General features: G+C 37.7%; 2 protein-coding genes across 5 annotated transcripts in view; both read left to right on the forward strand.

Moving 5' to 3' along the window:
* Positions 1-10885, forward strand: part of dip2bb (disco-interacting protein 2 homolog Bb) — a 46421-nt gene extending 35536 nt beyond the window's left edge. For all 4 annotated transcript variants that reach the window (XM_065272753.1, XM_065272755.1, XM_065272754.1 and 1 more), the window contains 12 exons: positions 2363-2484; positions 2584-2695; positions 2774-2883; positions 3040-3170; positions 3299-3467; positions 3859-4029; positions 4163-4224; positions 7093-7150; positions 7244-7318; positions 7433-7607; positions 7706-7829; positions 9344-10885. In XM_065272753.1, coding sequence (XP_065128825.1) covers positions 2363-2484; positions 2584-2695; positions 2774-2883; positions 3040-3170; positions 3299-3467; positions 3859-4029; positions 4163-4224; positions 7093-7150; positions 7244-7318; positions 7433-7607; positions 7706-7829; positions 9344-9596 — 1562 coding nt within the window. In that variant the 3' untranslated portion in view covers positions 9597-10885. The remainder of the gene's footprint in view (positions 1-2362; positions 2485-2583; positions 2696-2773; positions 2884-3039; positions 3171-3298; positions 3468-3858; positions 4030-4162; positions 4225-7092; positions 7151-7243; positions 7319-7432; positions 7608-7705; positions 7830-9343) is intronic.
* Positions 10886-10966: 81 nt separating this feature from the next.
* Positions 10967-21167, forward strand: atf1 (activating transcription factor 1). The gene is made up of 8 exons (XM_065272757.2): positions 10967-14749; positions 15923-16026; positions 16445-16564; positions 16655-16752; positions 19122-19255; positions 19577-19753; positions 19841-19985; positions 20077-21167. Exons 2-8 carry the CDS (start codon positions 15928-15930, stop codon positions 20219-20221), a joined length of 918 nt encoding a protein of 305 aa, XP_065128829.1. The 5' UTR covers positions 10967-14749; positions 15923-15927; the 3' UTR covers positions 20222-21167.
* Positions 21168-21362: the final 195 nt, after the last annotated feature.

Genomic DNA, 21362 nt, shown 5'->3' on the forward strand with positions numbered 1-21362 from the left:
CAGCTAAAACGACTTTAAGAAAAGGTGTTTTTAGCACAATTGGAGATTAAGAAACAAAAGTTATGCCTCAAAATGCAAAGCATCTTCTGGGCTAAATTCTACATTCTCCTGTACTCGCATGCGCAACCTATACGTACAAAGTACGCGTAGAGTCTTTAGTTTAATCAGATTTATAAAAGAAAAATTAGCTTTACCAAATCTTTCCGATAACATACGAAAAAATGAAGAAGGAGGAGTTACTACCGCGGGTGGAGCGAGTACGAGTCATGCAACACTATACAACACTGTTTAACTTATGATTCACTACATGTTCATGTCATTTATATAATATGCACGCGCCTATTTTCAACATAAGACAGAAGTCTTACTTACCGCATGCAACTTGTGACCCGGTTTGGAAAATCCAGCGCATCAAACACACACGCAAAACTCCGCTGCTACCCCGGATAATAAACTATATCCATTGGTTTCATAAGGCTGGATTTCTTCTCCTTACATCCAAAAACACACTTCATCTTTCGTGCCATTGTTGAGTTTTTAAATTAAACAAAGCTGTCTCGCGTGATTAGATGTTTGCAAGTTCTAGCGTCTCCCGCTGATTGACGGGTGGGCTGGGTTTTCCGGGGGAAATGAAGTGATACGTATAGAAAAACCCCTGAAACGTCAGTTGGACCTGTAATCGAAAAAACTTTCCGAAACTTGGATGAACCATGGCAAAGTGCATTCAGTGCAGAAATACTCTGTAACACGTCCAACTGCTTTTTTGACACTTTTCCTACGTTTAGCATGAGGAAACAACTCTATAATTGTGTTAATAAGTCAGAATGCTTGAAATACCATTTAACCCCCCCTTTAAATAAATATTGCACCGACCCGCTCCATGGCCCGTATTTTTTAAAAGTAGTAATTGTTTAAAATAGTTAATTTGCTTCCTTATTTTAAACGAATATTATTTTTGTATGACTCGTAACTGCGTGTGACCGCAGGCACCTGCTCATTTCAGATCAACCCGCACATCACTGAACCCCATGTCATTCAAAATGTTGACGTCTTTCTTTGTTCAGTCAACAAGAATTTCTTTTCTTTTTTTTTGAGGAAAACATTCCAGGATTTTTCTCAATTTAATAGCCTTTTAAGCAATGAACGTGATTACACAATTATGTAAGGTTGCGCTGGCGCTTCACACGGCTAGTGCATGATGAGAAGTTGTGGTTTAAAAGTGCTTATTTTTATTTTTATTGTCAAAAATGACTAGCGTTTTGCTAGATAAGACCATTATGCTTCATTTGGGATTGTTTAGAGTCCTTTGAAACTGCAATTTTAAACTGCATTGAAACTGTAAACGGTAAATCCTGGACTTTTTTCCTCAAAATACGTAATTTCTTCACGACTAAACAAATAAAGACATGAACAACTTGGATGAAATGGGGGTGAGTAAATTATCAGGATTTTATTTTTATGAAAGTGGAGTAATCCTTTAAAAACGGCACTATACTTCTAACTTTAAGCCTAGAGTATTGTCTATTTTTTATGTTTACGCGAACATATGTGCACAGTCGAACGCACAGCCTTGCAAAGCATAGTTTATTTGACTTGTACGTGTACAAAGAAATTCGATGCATGCACAATGTCATGCAATGCATATCCTGAACTACACAGTACATTCTCCTGTACGCGCATGTGCAACCTACAAGTACAAAGTACGACAGTTCGAAAAATCCGGCTGTGCGTGTACAGTTAACGCATTCTATTTTAATGACGAAATTTGCATTTATTTGAATCGTACGTGTATAAAGACGTTTGATGCATACGCATTGCGACACAATGCAATGCATCTTCTGGGTTACATACTACATTGTACTATACGCGCATGTGTGACCTACATGTGAAAAGTATGCGCGGTTACAAAACTCTGGCTGTGCGTACAGTGTGCGCATACTAATTTCATGACAAAATTTGCATCACGCGCATTGTTCACAGACCATCACGTATACTTAAAAAACGTGACTATACTTTTAGCTTTAGTCTTGCATGACTGAAATAACTGCTCAAACATAGCCACCTTGTTGTGCCACTTCCCTAAAGGAACTTAATTGTACTGAACAGTACTGTACTAAATAATTCCTCTTTTTATGAAAACTAAAGAATAAAGGCATGTATGATATGAAAGGTGATTAATCCTAAATTCATTTGGCAGACACTTTTATCCAAAGCAACTTACAGTCCATTCAAGCCATAGCTTGTTTTCAGTACGTGTGTTCCTGGTAGTCAAACCTACAACATTTGCACTGCAAAAATAATGCTCTACCATTTGAGCTACAATAACAGATGAATGCATTGTATATCAATTCTCTTTGTGCAGGTATAGACCTGATCGCAGCGTTTTACGGCTGTTTGTACGCTGGCTGTATTCCCGTCACCGTGAGGCCTCCACACCCGCAGAACCTCTCTGCCACCCTGCCCACCGTCCGCATGATCATCGACGTACGTCTTCATTTTTGTCTATTTGTCAAACGGTGTTCCTTATTCGTGTACATTTATGGCTTTCAGTCTAACTTTGCAGTTTCTTTATTCAATTTTCAGGTCAGTAAGGCTGCCTGCATTCTCACTACTCAGGTTTTAACAAGGATTCTCAGATCTAAAGAAGCAGCTGCCAGTGTCAACATAAAAACATGGCCCATCATAATAGACACAGGTACGACACGCTCCTTCACACATGCTCAGTTATCTGGGTGTAGTATATAAAAATATACTGTACATACTGTGTTTTCAGATGATCTGCCTCGCAAACGACCCCCAACAATCTACAAACCCCCTAATGCAGAGGTGATCGCCTACCTGGACTTCAGTGTCTCAACCACAGGAATGCTGACAGGGGTGAAGGTGAGATTTTGGATGCATTTCAGTTATTTTTGTTACAAACAGACCTTGGTCACCGCATAACTGACCAATCAGGATGTTTTACTTTGTTTTTCAATTCAATTTCACTCTGAAATGAGCTGTCAGTAAGACTCTGCTCTCTGATTGGTTGTTTATCAGATCTCTCACGCAGCGGTGAGCGCTTTGTGTCGCTCTATAAAGCTGCAATGCGAGCTCTACTCCTCACGCCAGATCGCCATCTGCCTCGATCCGTACTGCGGACTCGGATTTGTGCTCTGGTGCCTCGCGAGGTAACAGATGGATACACGCAAGCAGTCACATAAGAATGACTCATAAAGTGACTCACAGCTTTGTGCCATGTCACGTGATTTGAGTGGATATGTATGTGTTAAAGCTAGTGTTTGCCTGTGTTGTGCAGTGTGTACTCGGGTCACCAGTCCATCCTGATTCCTCCTATGGAGCTGGAGAGCTCACTGACCCTGTGGCTGAGCACACTGAGTCAGTACCGTATCAGAGACACCTTCTGCTCTTATTCTGTCATGGAGCTGTGCACCAAGGGTTTGGGTGGACAGACGGAGATGCTAAGGGTACTCACATGCATATAGCATATATATATTTGGATTCTTACAACAGCAATAAATTCTGTGAAATATTTAACTTTGATATCTTTAATAGTGACTGAAATTAAAGTAAAATGAATGATGCTGCTAATCTCATAATTACATTATGAGACTTTAGCCTGGATTTCACATTCATGCATATACAATTTTGAGAGATTTTTTTGTATAAAAATGACCAAATAAATTTGGTTACAACGCCACATACTGGTCAAAGGTTATAAAGCTAATACATGGTTAATGTTTTCATAGCCTGTGTTCTTAAAATTGACCACAAGGGGTGCTGTAACCAGACTGATTTACTCATGTGCTTAACCATTCAGTATTCCTTACATGCTTTCTTGAACGTATCTGACCGCAGGCACGCGGTGTGAATCTGTCTTGTGTGAGGAGCTGTGTTGTGATCGCCGAGGAGCGGCCACGGTTGGCGCTCACGCATTCATTCTCCAAACTGTTTAAAGACATCGGACTCTCTACACGGGCTGTCAGCACCGCTTTTGGGTCGAGAGTCAATCTAGCCATCTGCTTGCAGGTAGATTATCTGAATGATACCGTTTGTATGTGAATAGCAATCTGTGAACGGTGTTAAAAGACCATATGTATGGGCGTGCACGTGTGATGTTTAGTTACTAGCTGTGCACCTGATCTATCTGTATGGTTTACAGGGTACCACTGGACCTGACCCCTCAACTGTATATGTAGACATGAAGTCCCTTCGACATGACAGGTAAGAAAAAGATTTAAAATATATAAAGCACAGGTACAATAGTCTGATGGCAGTAGTTAGGATGTGTCTTGTTTACATTAAATTAAAGGAAAATGAGCTCATAATTTACTTACCTTAAAGCAGGAGTAAATGAATAATTGAATAGCATATTTTCATGTTTAACTTAAAAAACATTTTTTTTTCAAGTTTCTATGAGTAGTATTTCACATAGTTATTGTTATTATTACCTGTTATTAGACGTCTATCTGGTAATTTTCTTTTATTGGTACATAAAACCAATTGGTCCATTTTGCACAAGTTCTTAGTTTTCTGATTGAAGTGGTCACATGACTTGCAGATAAAAATATCATATATTTTTCTTAGTGTTTTATTTAGATTTTTTTATTTTAAAATTATTTATTTACATTTTATGATTTAATTATAATACATTTTTATCAACTCACGAACCCTCTGCAGTTCTCCCACGAACCACTAGGGATTTGCAAAACACAGTTTGAGAAACCCTGCCTTAAAGGAAAACACCACCGTTTTTCAATATTTTACCATGTTCTTACCTCAACTTAGACTAATTAATACATACCTATCTTTTTTCAATGCATGCACTTAATCTTTGTAAACCACGTCATAAATGTGTTAGCATTTAGCCTAGCCCCATTCATTCCTTATGATCCAAACAGGGATGAATAAAGAAGCCACCAAACACCTCCATGTTTTCCTTTTTAAAGACTGTTACATGCATGCAGAGACGAGTAAGTATAGTGGCACAAAATAAGAGCACTTAGTTTCGACCTAGGGTGTAGTAATATTGACAGAAGTGTGAGCGAGAGGGGGAGTAGTCAGGAGTGATTATGTCACGGCGCGCTAACGTTTTAATTTGTGCCACCATACTTACTCATGTAACTAAATAGGGAAAACATGGAAGGTTCGGTGGCTTCTAAATTCATCCCTGTTTGGATCCTAAGGAATGAATGGTGCTAGGCTAAATGCCAACACATTCACGACGTGCTGTACAAAGATTAAGTGCACAGATTGAATAAAGATACGTATGTATTAATTTGTCTAAGTTGAGATAGTAAAATATTGTAACACTGTGGTGTTTTCCTTTAAAGGGATAGTTCATTGCTTTTTCTCAGAAGACATTTAATTTCTGTATGGGTTGTTTTTTATGAATGGATGTGCTTTTTGGACCTTCAACAATGAGAACTATCCAATGCTATTATAAAGCTAAAAATAGCCAAGATATTATTTAATAAAAATCTGAGTGTGTTTGGCTGAAAGAAGAAAGTCATGTACACCTGTGTTGGCTTAACAGTGCTCTAAGCGAATTGACGCGTTTTAGACCATAAACAATTTTTTGTTACATACAGCAAACATCTCCTCACTATCTGCTTGTTGCCTGTCCGCTGATCAAACTGTAAAATAAACGCGATCTCTGTAGACAGCCCAGGCTTCACAAACGGCAATATCAACATAGTGGCCAAACCTAGCATCACAAAACAAAACAAAGTGTTCCAGCCAATAAACGACAAAAAGGATTTTGGGGTGGGGGCTGGGCGCGTTCATGAAAGCACGGAAGGGAGGGGGAGGAGTTAGCTACGCTCCGTCTGTTTGAAAACGTCAACATAAACTAACGTCACGCAGATTCGCTTAGAACGCCTTTAAGTGTGAGTACAGTATGTGCCAACTTTCATTTTTGGATGAACCATTTCTTATATGCCATACCTTAAGTGGCACATATTATGCAAAATCCACTTTTACAAGGTGTTTGGACATAAATGTTTGTTGGCATTGTGTTTACACAACAACTCTACAATGAAAAAACACCCTCTCCTTCTTTTTTAATCCCAATTAAACCAAAGCAGTCTCATTAGACATGCTGTTTTGATTCTTTTGTTAATGTTACTTCACACAAACAAAGCCCTGCCCATGGCCATTGACTGGTTAATTTTACCCAAAAGCTTTTCTAAATGTGTTTGTTAGCACATTGTTGCGGTAATGCGGCTAAAGATACTATTGTCCCAGACTGTATTCACAGGAATCAGATCTATTTATAACCAGGCGCGCTCCCTGTCTGTTGGTAAGGGAGTGAGGGCAGTGGCTCATTTGCATTTAAAGATACACACATGAGAACAGGCTATAAAAAATTATCTGTGGGGTATTTTGAGCTGAAACTTCACAGACATGTTCTAGGCACACCTGAGACTTATTGTACATTTTATAAAAATATTCTGGCTCTTTCTAGCTTTGTAGGATATTGAATTGAGTCTGGATTTCTGTAGCCCATCCATTTTCAAAAAGGAATCTATAACTCCTCAACTGGGTTAATATATTTCAATATTTTGTTTAATTGTTTTAAAGCAGCTTAACGTTAATAGATGCAGAAAAAACACAGAAAAGCAGCAAAATGGATGTTTTCTGGAGTGAGTTTTAGTGATTGTATTTAGTGATTGATACATCACATTTGTATGTAAACACATGTAGAGAATTGTAGACACATGAAATGGTCGCATGCCAGCTCCATGACGTTAGGTAAGATGATCACTGGTTCTTGCATGTCCCTTGACTGCATTTCATCATGACGCATATGCCAATTACTCACTAGACACTTGGGAGACAATGATCCTCATACTAAATGGCATGGAGCCGGGTGGAGCCCTTTTTCGTGTACTCAATCCTCTGCATGTTATTTTCATTTCTGAGTGACCGGTTCCTTTAAAAAATTTTGGTTGCACTTTATATTAGGTGTCTTTATCAAAATCCATATAATAAAAATATTATCAGCGTTCCAATTTTGAGTGAAAGGAAGTAAAACATTATTTAAGACTCTTTTCATAATGTAATATCAATGATTCTGTTTGTGTGTTGTAGGGTGAGGTTAGTGGAGCGTGGAGCCCCGCAGTCGCTTTCTCTTATGGAGTCTGGAACAGTAAGTAACCGTAATGGCTTAATGGCTTGACCATATAATTTTTAATCATTGTGATTTGATCAATAGAAATATCTTTGATGTCTGTTCTTTTAGATTCTTCCTGGTGTGCGGGTGATCATAGTCAATCCAGAAACTAGAGGACCACTGGGGGATTCTCACCTGGGAGAGGTGCGTTTGTGTACATAATCATAATGTTTCTTCAGAATTACGTGATTACAGGTACCGATTTGGCTTTGAAAAAGGTTTTTCGTCATCGTAATGCACTTTTCCTTTCATTTACAGATTTGGGTGAACAGTCCCCACAATGCAACAGGGTACTACACTATATACGGAGAGGAAAATCTTCAGGCCGATCACTTTAACACTAAGCTGAGCTTCGGAGATCCACAAACGCTGTGGGCCAAAACTGGATACCTGGGCTTTGTCAAGAGAACTGAACTCACAGATTCCAGTGGAGGTAATGATAAACTAGTTCATGAGGATTTAGATTCTTATTAGATTGCATGTTCTTCTAGGTTGTGCTTAATAATATTGCGTGTTAACACTCTTGTTTAGATCGCCATGATGCCCTGTTTGTTGTGGGCTCCCTGGACGAGACTTTGGAATTGAGAGGTTTGCGGTATCATCCAATTGACATTGAGACCAGTGTGTCACGTGCCCACCGCAGCATCGGCGAGAGGTAAAATCTGTGCTTTAAGTTTCCCTTTGGATGCATTTGGTAATTAGATTTATTAATAAAACAAATACTAAATGATAAGAATGCAAGATGTTTTCTTTCAGTCTGTAAACATTTTTTTTATAAAAACACTATGGGGTGGTTTCTAGACAGGGCTTAAAGGGACAGTTCACCCAAAAATGAAAATTACCCCATGATTTTCTCACCCTCAAGTCATCCTCAATGTATATGATTATCTTTTGTCAGACAAACACAATCAGAGTTATATTAGAAAATATCTTGGAAGTTCCAAACTTTATAATGGTAGTAAATGGTGCTTCTGATTTGAAGCCCAAAAAAAAGTCAGTCCATCCATCCTTCACAGAAATAATCCACATGGCTTTAAGGGGTTAATAAAGGCCTTCTGAGGGCAATTTATGTGATTTTGTAAGAAAAATGTAAATATTTTAAACTTTACAGACTAAAATAACTGGCTTCCGGTAACGATCGATGCACATTTATGAGAGAGTGCGTTTCCAACGTGAGATGTAGTGGGGGAGTGACAAACTTATATATTTACATTACATAATATTTACATTTTTCTTACAAAATCACATTGATTGCCCTCAGAATGAAGGGATGGACAGACTTTTTTGGGCTTCAAATCAGTAGCACTATTTACTATCATTGTAAAGCTTGAAACAGTCAGGACATTTTCTAATATAACTCTGATTGTGTTTGTCTGAAAAAGACAATATCATATACATCAAGGAAATTTTGAGGCATGAGTAAATCAAGGGGTAATTTAGATTTTTGGGTGAACTACCCCTTTAACCCTAGTCCAGGCTAAAAGGCATGTTTGATGCATTTTAAAGGGACACTCCACTTTTAGTGAAAATATTTTCCAGCTCCCCTAGAGTTAAACCTTTGATTTTTACCATTTTGGAATCCATTTAGCTGATCTCCGGGTCTGGTGGTATCACTTTTAGCATAGCTCAGCATAATCCATTGAATCTGATTAGACCATTAGCATCACACTCAAAAATAAGAGTTTTTTTTTTTACTTTTCTGTAGTTACACTGTGTACTAAGATGAAAAAAGGTCCCCTGCTATTGAAAGTTACCGAGAGGACTATTTTACGCCGGAATGAGAGTATAGTTCCTAGCCATATCTGCCTAGAAAATCACAACTTTTAATTTTCTGTCGGTCTTAGTACACGATGTAACTACAGAAGAGTCACATTTAAAATAGGAAAAATATTAGGAAAAATAAGAAACTCTTTGGTTATTTTTTTAGCACGATGCTAATGGTGTAATCAGATTCAATGGATTATGCTAAGCTATGCTAAAACTGTACCACCAGTCCCGGAGATTGGCTGAATAGATTCCAAAACAGTAAAAATCTAATGTTTAATGTCTTGATATAACTAAGGCCTAGTCCTGGCTTAATCTAAACCCTGCCCAAGTTTCTGTTATGTGACATTTGTTTATCTTAATTTTGCATTCACACCCAATTTCCCCCTCTTTCTTCCTCTTTAGTGCCGTTTTCACCTGGACAAACCTGCTGGTGGTGGTTGCTGAACTCTGTGGTTCAGAGCAGGATGCATTAGACCTGGTTCCACTTGTAACCAACGTTGTATTAGAGGAGCACCATCTAATTGTAGGGGTGGTGGTAATTGTTGACCCAGGGGTTATACCTATAAACTCCAGAGGAGAAAAACAGAGAATGCACTTGAGAGACTCCTTCCTGGCTGATCAGTTGGACCCCATATACGTAGCATACAACATGTGAGCTGGGCTATGGCAAACCAGAGGGGTACAAGAAAGGATGGTTATATAGTTCGAAAATACTTGGCCCTGTTTGTTCAGGGGTAAGGTGTTAATTTACCCAAATACAAATATGTGAGTTCTTCAAAGGAGGGATACTATCGAGTTTCCCTCAGAACACCTCCCCGGCCTTCTCCGGACACTCCCCAAAATGCCATAAACACAGTCCGGCCAATCACAATTTAAATGTACTTGAATCGTTTACGTCACCGCAGTTTTATTATTATTTTAAACAGGCCTATTTTAGCTCTGTTTGACTGGTGCTTAGAAAAGATTATACCCTCAATTTTTTTTAAATATCCATAGAGCTGATCTGCAACTGAGCAACTCACCAGCTTAACTATGGTGCTGTGTGTTACAGGGCTGTAAATTGTAAGAGGTGGGGTTTAAAAAATAATAGGGTTATCAAAACTCCACCGTGGTCATTTAGCAGACGCTTCTATCCAAAGCAGCTTACGGTATTCATGCTGCAGAGAAAGTCCTCCATTAAAAGGAGAAACAAAAACCTGGGGTTAAGTGCCTTGCTCAAGAGCAGTATGGTAATAGGACATCTCTGTAATAATTTAGTTAATAGAATGCCTATACCCAGGTTAAAACACACAGTTTAGCTGCATACCCAAAGCATTCAAGATTACACTACTACCAACATCCAACCCTTCAGAAAGACCACTGGGCTCAAACCACACTTTATTTCGGGGGAAATTGCTAACCAATTTTGCAATGTGGACTGCAGCTGGACCTGATATATGGATGCAGATCTGATTAGCTCAAATGTAAACGTTACTGTAAAAAGATTTATTCATAACACTCAAATTATTCAGGAACACTAATGCTTTAAAGGGACACTTCACTTTTTACCGTTTTGGAATCCATTCAGCTGATCTCCGGGTCTGGCGGCACCACTTTTAGCATAGCTTAGCACAATTCATTGAATCTGATTAGACCATTAGCATCGCGCTAAAAAATAACCAAAGAGTTTGGATATTTTTCCTATTTAAAACTTGACTCTTCTGTAGTTACATCGTGTACTAAGACCGACGGGAGATTAAAAGTTGAGATTTTCTAGGCAGATATGGCTAGGAACTATACTCTCATTCCGGCGTAATAATCAAGGACTTTGTTGCTGTAACATGGCTGCAGTAGGCGTAGTGATATTACGCACTGCCCGAAAATAGTTCCCTTGGTTACTTTTAATAGCATGGGAATATTTTGGTTATTTTTTTAGCGCAATGCTAATGGTCTAATCAGATCCAATGGATTATGCTAAGCTATGCTAAAAGTGGTACTGCCAGACCCGGAGATCAGCTGAATGGATTCCAAAAACTGCAAAAATCAAATGTTTAACTCTAGGGGAGCTGGAAAATGAGCATATTTTTTTAAGTGGAGTGTCCCTAAAAAGGTGCACTGTGTTGATTTTAGCGCATCTAGTGGCGAGGTTGTGAATTGCAACCAATGACTCAGTCCACCACTCACCGTTCCTTTTCAAGCACATAGAGAAGCTACGGAAGTCGCCACAGGACAAAAACACTGTCGTCTGAGACAACATATTGACAAAACAGGGCGGTTCAAAATGGCGACTTCATTATGGTTCATTATGTCTTTATACACCACTGAAAACATAGTTTTGTATATTATATTGCATTTCTGTCAATAGATCCTTTTAAAATGTACACATTGCACCTTTAAGTGTTAAATCTTACTACTGGAACTTTGTTTATTTATTTATTTTTTTGAAGATGTACAGTTTTCCTTAAACTAAAAACACATGCAATATAGTGCCCAACACTGAATTGTTATCTTTTTTTTATTTCAGAAATGTACACAGGCAGGTGTTTCATGGTTTGTTAGTTTATTTGTTTTGTGAATTGAACTTGTTTTATTGTACCCAGAAAAGTATTATTAATAGGAGACATGTAAACCATGACCTATTTAAAGGCCTATAAAAATGTATTTGATATGGGCCCTTTAATTTTACACTCTTACATATTTAATTGTTTTAAGGTTTTTTTTTTTTAAATAAAACTGCATTGCTACATGTATATACAGTACTGTGCAAAAGTCTTAGGCCACCATCGCCAACTTTATTGTTGTAGCAAAGTTTTAATGTCCATCCATATTTATTTTTCACTCTTTTTATTAAGATACAAACAGATAATACAGGAAATATGTACACAAAAGAATTTTCAGAACTAAATGTCTCCTTTGTGTGACCTCTCTTGGCACGAAACACATCTTGAGCTTTTTTGAGGAGACTAAAGTCATTTGAATAGAATGAGAAATTAGGACTTTATTTCACTTAGGTTAAGGAGGAGATCCTGCAGCTGCCTGCTATTGCTCAAGTGGAAGGGGAGTTTACCCTAAATACTTGACACTTCTGTTTTTAAAGAGTAACTAAACCCCAAACCAACTTTTTTTAGTTAATGATCTGTAAGGATTATGTTTTATTAGTGCTGTTTATTGATTTTAGTAATTTTTTTGACATTTGGATATAAAGTGTTTCAATACTGCAATATATGGTGTAAAAACGTCTGAGTGCTGCCCTCTTCAGGTTGAACGGTGGCTACTGCAGTTGAATTTTCCCATTGGATGTTGGGTCCAAAAAATGACTCGTGACGTAAGCAGGTTCAAGATCACCACGCCCTTGTTACGATCTCACCACACACTTGGTACAAGCTTAGTTCGTCCCCTCTATCTTCGTAGGGATCTGCCCACTTTTCTTGCATTTTTCAAATATTGCCAGTGGGTGGAGTCAGCTCTGACCAGGGGTTTAGTTACGCTTTAATACTTCATACACATTTCCTGTTTTTTGGTTGTATTCTAATAAAGAATAATTATATATGATCACTATACACAATTGCAAAAACAACAAATCTAATGGTAGCATGGTGGCCTAAGACTTTTGCACAGTACTGTATGTGCAACGATACTACAAAAGGCCAAAATGTACAAGTGAAGGACTTCAAAGTGAGGAAAAACTTTGCAACATCCCCATGAAAGTTCTGTATGAGGACACACATTCTTAGTTGTTTTCTTTATCCTTTATGCACTTTATTAGATAAATGTGGATATTCATTAATATCTGTCAAGGAGAAGGGCATGTGTAGCCATTGTTACAGTATGTAATGTTTACTTTCATTTTTGAGTAGCATTGATGACTAACACAAAAAAGTGCAGGCACATAAAAACACAATGGTCTATAACCCAATCTAACCTCAGCAAGTTTACCCCTTCATATATAGGGTTATTTTAATTTAATAACTTCTAGATTTAACTTTAAACCTCATCACAAACCAAACAGAAACTGAGGTATAGCTCTATTTTTGCTCTCATATAAAGGTGCTTCTACACATCAGGACAAGCCATTGAAACCTCGAATGGCAAAAAAAGAAATGAAATTCAGGCATCTGTACAATAAAGCAAAATAACTGTAAAATAGCAAGACTCTGTACAAGCAAGCCCCTCGTAAACATCTGACTGTACAAAGGTAGATTTTACATGTTTGGCAAGAGGATCTTTAAAGACAGGTGCTGATGCTGTCTCATGTACTATAAACATTTTTACCAGGAATGACGCTTAACTTCTTGTAAACCATAAATAAATGTAAATAATTGCTTGTGTACAGATGATCAATTCTACTGTACTGTATGTTAGTTGTTGTATTCTGTCAAGATTTTTTGGATTAACATGAATATAAACTACTGTCGCTGACATCTCTGGGTTCTGACATTTAAATTTGTAAATAGCTTGCTCCATTTTTGTTTGTTCTTTTACTCTTGATAAGAAATGTGATTGGTAGATGTCTGTGTACGGCTCCATCTATCATGCATTTCTATTTAAACTTCAGTTTCAGAGATCATGCAGAACTCTATGGTATGTACAGTCCTTATGATACAAGCATGATATGATAAGGTGGGACTTGGAAGAGACTCACACAATTGATAATTTCATTATGTTAGCCTAACCTCAATATTGTATAAAATGGGGTATGCGTGCATAAGTTAAGAGTGCATAGTGGCAAGCTTGCGTGTTTGTAATTCAAGGTTAAATACTGATAGACAGTTTATAACTGTGAGAACACAGGTTGCATGGGTCATGATCATTTCCACAATAGTTTCTCTCAAATCTGATACACTGTCATGAAATGTATTTTTTACTCATGCAAGGCTGAGTTAATGTGAAAGCACAAGTGAGTGAGTGAATGAGCTTTTACACGGGACATTCAGGGAAATATTGCTTTCCGGGACAGAAAGGAAATTCATAAAATGTTCACTTTAATGTTTGTAATGATTTTTGTTTATCAAAGAAAACATTTTAATTGTCATTAACATCTTAATTGTGGAAAACAGAAAATAAAACATCAATTCTGTAATAAAATTATGAGATGCCAGCTTAGGGCTGGACCCAAAATGTTACTATGCAAACTGCTGCAGACACATTTTGAAGTATTTGGGAGACATGCACACCAACATACAGTATGAAGGGAAATGTACTTGCTATGGACTTAATTTAAATAAGGTACATAACATGACTTTATTGTTTAGACAATGCATATTATTATTTTGTTGATAAAAAATGTAGTTTTTGGCTCATAATATTATTAATAATAGCGATATGGCAGTTACATACTTAAAAAAAAAAAATATTTTAAGTTTCAAACTGAATGAATATGCAAGCAAACATTTCCCTATTGGTTCACATCTGTTTCGTTTTTGTACATTGTTTACTGTTACTGTTTTATACTGTTTTAAAACACGAAAAAAAAAAACAATAAAAGGCTTTTATTTTGCAACTCTAAAAAACGTTTTCAACTGTTTTTACAACTGCATTTCACGTAGGACACTTGTAAACATCCCTCGGTTTCATTCATCTCCCCAGACTTCTGCGTTCAAATCTCATTGGCCAATCGCAGCGCTCATTACACGATTACGTAACACGTCCTTCTAATGGGCGGCGCTTATCGCGGCCTTTAGAAAAAAACCCTCAAGCCATTTTTGAATGGAAACCGCCCAGGTTTATTTCATGCATTATTAATTAACTTACTTTTCATCGTACAAGTTGAATACTGGCGTCTATAAACATCGCATCGTTGTTTCCAGGAGCAGTACGAACGGATTAAAGGTAACGCTTTGCTTTTGTACTCATCCTCGTCAGTCGAGCCGTCGCTGGTGTCATGGCGCCTGTCCGCTCGGTTCTTACGGGAAGGTGTTTTAATGGCTCCCCGTATCGCTGACGTCTATTGACGCGGGCACTTGCGTGCCAGTGACTAGCTTGAAAGTTCTGCAGAGCGCGACATGAAGTCGCCCACGGGCTTCATAACAAATAGTAGCAGTCGATAGTAATGCAGCGGTTTGCTTTATTCACAGATGCGCTTTTGACCAGGATCTCTCGGGGGATGGAGACTTTAACATTCGGGTTTTCGCAAAATATTTACAACATCCCTAAAACACGATCCACCCCTATTCTGATATGGTTTATGCGTAGTGCAAACAATGACGGTTGTAAACACATTGTAAATGTTTTATACATAACGTTACTACATAAATAAATTCCCGAACAGTTTGTTTTATTAGCCAGTTAGCTGCTATAGCCGTATGTTGTTATGCTATCATCTGTAATGTTTACGGCTAATATTACATACAAAGACCAATCAACAGGTGAATCCAGCCTGCATTTTCACTATGGTTTATTTTTTTTAAAAGGAGATTGGCTTAATAATGATTTTTTTTATGGAAGTGGCTGGTGGGCGGTTTTTAGCATCCGGTTTTAGTTTGGAGGCATTATTAACAACACGATTCACCTTCATCCACAACACACCGATTATGATTTACTCCACTACTTTTATGAAGCTTATGTATTTTTATTACATTGTAGTTACCTCTACACTATTGAAATTTTTCCGCTTATTGCACTATTTACATGCTTTAACTGGGATCTGCATAGTAAATAAAGACAGAAAATTACACAACAGTTGTAAAAAAAACAGCTCTCAAGACGACATGGTGTGTGTGTGCGCGCGCGCATATGTGTGTGTGTGTGTGTGTGTGTGTGGTAGAGCTGAGGTTTTGAAACAGATTGACTCAGTACTGAGGAATATGGAAACATTGACTAAATCTTCTTGGTAGGCTGACTTGACCCTACCACACATCTTCCTATTCACGTATAAGAACAAATGAAAGCCATAGTGTTCTTTTTATGATAGTAACTAGTACATTTAAGAGTTAACTGTTAGAGATTACATGTCATAGGAAGCATTACGTTTATTTATCTAAATGCTCATCTGTGTGTTTGCAGTGGCAATGGAGGAGGTTCAGCAGAATAACACCAATGGCTCTGAGTCCCAACCTATTGCCATCCCAACAACTATTACTGCCTCTCAAATATCACAGATCGCACAGGTACTGTTAAAGGGATAGTTTGCCCAAAAATGAAAAGTCTGTCATCGTTCGCTCACTCTCATGTTGTTACAAACCTGTATTCTTTTCTTTGTTCTGATGAACACGAAGGAAGATATTTTGGAGAATGTTTGTAATCAAACCCATTCACTTCCATAGTTTTGTTTTTTCTACTATGGAAGTTAATGGTGCTCATGATCCAAACAAAGAAATGTATACAGGTTTGTAATAGCATGAGAGTGAGAAAATGATGAAAGAATTTAAGCTATGTGCATTTCGTATAACCTTGTATGCAAATATTATGTGCCACAAATAAGTGTTTGCAAAAGGAATCAAGTCATGAAAATGGTTGCATTGTATACAATTGTACATTTTGCAGTTGATTTCACATTGCTTTGTGTGCATTGCTTCAACATCGTAGATGTCTCTGGGTGGCTCGCAAGTGGCTGTGGTCCAGCTGCCCAGTGGTCAATACCAGGTGCAAGGTGTGATTCAGTCAGCTCAGTCGTCAGTTATCCAGTCTCCTCCAGCACAAGCACAGGTAACACATACTTTACATTCTTCATTTCATCCTAGAACCACAAGATTCCACAGCATTGTTTTCCTCTGTGTTAACAATGTTTTCTATTAGGGTCAGGGATCTGACAGTGATGATTCTCAAGAGTCATCTGACAGTGGGTCCTCTAACCAGAAGTCAAGAGATATTTTGGTTCGCCGCCCATCCTACAGGTATAGCCGCAGTACGCATTTTTATATTGGGAAAATGCTTGATTGCTCCAATCCGCTTGTTAAAGGGATAGTTCACCCAAAAATGAAAATTCTGTCATCATTTACTCACTCTCATGTTATTATAAACCCATATAAAAAATTTTGTTCTGATGAACACGAAGGAAGATATTTTGAGAAATGTTTGTAACCAAACCATTCGTGGACCCCATTCACTTCCATAGTAGGAAAAAATAATATGTTGGAAGTAAATGGGGTCCACGAATGGTTTGGTTATGAACATTTCTCAAAATATCTTCCTTCGTGTTCATCAGAACAAATACATTTATGCGGGTTTATAATAACATGAGAGTGAGCAAACAATGAAAGAATTTTCATTTTTGGGTGAACTATCCCTTTAAAATCAAATATCAAAATTAGCCCATGATTTACTCACTCTCAAGCAATCTGAGATACACATGTCCATCATCTTTCAGACGAACACATTTGGAGTTATTTAATAAATGTCCTTAATTTTTCAAGCTTATAATGGGAGAAAACGGGGATCAGGGAACAACTTCTGACCCTGAAGCCCAAAAAAGTGCATCCATTCTTGACAGAAGTAATCCACGCGGCTTCAAAGGGTTAATAATCGTCTTCTGCGGGTAATTGGTGCAATATTGAAAGAAAAATCCATATTTTAAAATTTTATAAACTATAACTTTCTGGTAACAACGCCATCTTGAACTTACCGGATTCAGGAGAGGCATTGTGCAACCTATGGCGAAGAACGCTCAAACTCTCAAGTAAGTTGCGTGAGTCCAAGGTGGCTCTGTTACTTAGTTATTATAGTTTATAATGTTTGAAGTATGGATTTTTTTTACACAATCACATCGATTACCTGCAAAAGACCTTTATTAATCCCTTATTAAAGCCGTCTGGATTACTTCTGTGAAGGATGGAGGGTTTAAAATCATAAGTTATTTCCTGATCCATGTTTTCTACCAATTTATTACACGGCTCTTTGGAATGCTTAATTCTGATTGGTCAGTTGAGACATTTGCAGGTTCGTTCTTTTCAAATAATAACCGCTCCAAAGTAATAACGCATAGCCGGTACTACTTGTACGATTTAAATTGCTCCGCGCCAATAAAGATTACTGTTTGGTGCCATCTTGTGACAAACACTGGACAACCACAACATTTTAACATTAATTTTAACATGTATGGAAAAAACAAAACATTTAAACATTGGATAGACATTAAAACTTCTCAAAGACTGGCTAAAACAGAAAAAACCGGAGACAGACAAGTATGAAGCAGAGGATATTAATAAGGTATTACGATCATTTTATGCATCTGTGCAAAGTTTCGCGGAAGGATAAAAATGTTAATTTAAAACAAATATGCCAATAAAATGTTTCAAATTCATATTCATGTCCAGTTTTTTTTCTTATGTGGCAAGTAGTCGTGTAATAAGCGGGATAATGTAGAGGCAGCCGGTAGTTATCGGGAAATAAGCCCCTTCAGTGTGATACAAGACCCTCCGCTTCGCGTCGGGTCCTGATCACACTGTCGGGGCTTATTTCCCGATAACTACCGTCTGCCTCTACATTATCCCTTACATAAAGCTTGGAAGAGCAAGGACATTTACTAAAATAACTCCAGATGTGTTTGTCTGAAAGATGATGGACATGTGTATCTGGGATTGCTTGAGGGTGAGTACTACATGGGGTAATTTTGATATTTGACTGGAGTATCCCTTTAACAAGTGGATTGGTGGATCCCATTGTAGGATTGTGGGTAGTGTAGTATTGCATCATGAAGATATTGAATGCAATGTTTACCTCTAGAACCTTAAAGGGATAGTTCACTTTAAAATAAAAATTCTGTCATCATTTACTCATCCTCATGTTGTGTTAAACCGGTATGAATTTTTTTTTCTGTTGAACACAAAAGAAGATATTTTGAGAAATGATGGTTAACACACAGCAGATAGTGACCATTGACTTCCATAGTAGGAAAAAAATATTTTGGAAGTATTGTGATTGATAATTTTGATAAATGATGGTAAGCTCACAGTTGACGGTACCCATTAAATTCCGTCATATTTTTTTTATTCCTACTATGGAAGTCAATGGTCACCATCTGCTGTGTGTTTACCATCATTTCTCAAAATATCTTCTTTTGTGTTCAGCAGAAAAAAAAAGAAATTCATACAGGTTTAGAACAACACGAGGATGAGTAAATGATGACAGAATTTTCATTTTAAAGTGACCTATCCCTTTAATGTTGTGCTTCATTTTAAACACATATGCTTACATAGATAAAATACAAAACATCTTTTAGTAAGTGACAATTGCATTAAACTTTCTGTTCCTTTTAATGTTTCAGGAAGATTCTGAATGATCTATCAGCTGAGGAAGTGGCAACTCAGAATGAGGAAAATGAGGAAAACGCCACCTCCTCTACCATAACAAATGTCTCACTCTCAACTCCGATCTACCAAACAAGCACTGGCCAATATAGTAAGACGTGCTAAATAAATATACACATAATGAATAAAAACATCTTCTGTAGGCAGTAATGTGCTAACTTAACATTTTGCAACAGAAATGAAGCAAATGGTTGCATAAGTTAAAAGATTAACAACACAACTGAGGGCAAAAAAGCCACACAGTCTTTATTTCGCAAGATTAATTGAATGCTTCTAAAATGTTGTCTTATTTTTATTTCAAGGTTATTTTGCAATAATGCATAATTTACAGCGTGAACTACAGCATAATTGTAATAATATCTTTATACAGCTGTACCATTAGATATTACTCACACTTTGCTTTTTTTCGCAGTTGCGATTTCCTCCAATGGCTCTCTGCAGCTGGCTAGTACTGGATCGGACGGGATGCAAGGCCTGCAGACCCTCACCATGTCCAACTCGAACCCAAGCCAGCCAACTATACTACAGTACGCCCAGACTGCCGACGGGCAACAGATTTTACTGCCCAGCAACCAGGTTGTGCTGCAAGGTAAAAAAAAAATTATGTATCTAAAGCTTATTTTTGGGTTATTGCACAAGTGTGGGTTCAGACACCTACTGTGATGTTGCGTTGCAGGTGCGGGAGGAGAAATAGCTTATCAGATCCGTTCCTCTTCCTCATCGCTGCCTCAGACTGTTGTCATGACATCACCCGTTATCAGCTCTCAGGGCAAGAGTGACGACCCACAAATGAAGAGAGAGATACGCCTGGCAAAAAACAGGTGCATGTATTGGTTTGAAAGAGAGTTAGCGAGATAATTAAACTGGTATTTGTAACCACGCTTTTTTAACTAATTCAAATCTATCGTGCAGGGAGGCCGCCCGAGAGTGTCGCCGAAAGAAAAAGGAGTATGTGAAGTGTTTGGAGAACCGCGTGGCTGTGCTGGAGAATCAGAACAAGACTCTTATCGAGGAGCTCAAGACATTAAAGGACCTGTACTGTGTTAAAAGTGGCTAATGGGACACCGCCCCAAGCACGCTAAAGGAACTTTACTAGCAGACCTGTCTGCCCACATGCTTATACAAACACAGAAACAGTGACTTTTTGGCACAGGGAATACATTTAATCCACTTCCTGTCAAATGTTTGTTTTTATAACTCATTTTTAACTAACAGCCTAAGAACGATTGACCAGAAACGACGACGACAAATACGCTTTTCAAACTAAGGATGTACTTTTCCATGACATCTTTTTATTAGCAGTCAGCAGATGTTTATATTTCTGTATGTATCTTGTGCAAGATTGGCACGTCTACACTGGGAGTTCTTGCTTTGTCCCATTTGGTTTCCAGGGAATCTTGAATGTTAATTTTATTGAAAAGTTTTTTTTTTTTTGCTTGTAGTAGGAATGCAGAATTGACGGACTTGTATTTTTACCTTATATCTGATGCGCTTGTGTGTATGAAATTGTGACGCGATTGTTGTGCAGTTGTGTTCTTTGCATTATTCACTATGATTGCCCCCATTTATGTAGCTCTGGTATTGCTGTCCCCATTCCGTGTTTTATTTTATGGAATTTTAGTGCAAAATTTCATATACAGAGACTGAACAGAATTGAAGGTGATTGCTTTATTACTAAATCTATGGCTAACAGTGGAATACTTAATAAGCTTTATTCTGAATTAAGAAAACAGAATTTAACTTGTCATTTTTAGTCAAAGCTTTTGTAATATACGTCTAACTGGTCTGTAAGCCATATACACGCTTCAGTTGATACGTTTTGATGGTTTTAGTTAATAGGTTCATGTATTACCGCTGTTTATAAGTAAAGCTGTTACAAGACAATCAGGGAGAATACACCTGCACCTCACAAAGCAGGGGGAAATCAATAAACAATGAACTAAATAAAGATGTCATTTGTTTTTGGTAAGGTGAAACTAAATAAATATTTTTTCAGCCTTTGAGCGTGTTTCTTTTTCATGTCTTTCAGTCTCAACGATGCGCAACTTGACTGATTTCAAAAAGCAGCTAAAGTATGTACACACAGATTGAAAGTGCTTCAAAAGATGATGTCATGTGACCTAATGGGAGCGGTTAGCTCAGCTATGATGATAAAACGTCTTCCTGCACTAAATAGTAAAGTAAACTATTACCAAACA

This window comes from Paramisgurnus dabryanus, chromosome 7 (genome assembly GCF_030506205.2).
Source record: "Paramisgurnus dabryanus chromosome 7, PD_genome_1.1, whole genome shotgun sequence".
Classification (NCBI taxonomy): domain Eukaryota; kingdom Metazoa; phylum Chordata; class Actinopteri; order Cypriniformes; family Cobitidae; genus Paramisgurnus; species Paramisgurnus dabryanus.

Coding starts and splice junctions, on each gene's coding strand:
- atf1 (XM_065272757.2), top strand. CDS start 15,928: ATGGAGGAGGTTCAGCAGAATAACACCAATGGCTCTGAGTCCCAACCT. Junction 16,753..19,121: donor GTTCGCCGCCCATCCTACAG/GTATAGCCGCAG, acceptor TTAATGTTTCAG/GAAGATTCTGAATGATCTAT. Junction 19,256..19,576: donor AACAAGCACTGGCCAATATA/GTAAGACGTGCT, acceptor TTTTTTTCGCAG/TTGCGATTTCCTCCAATGGC.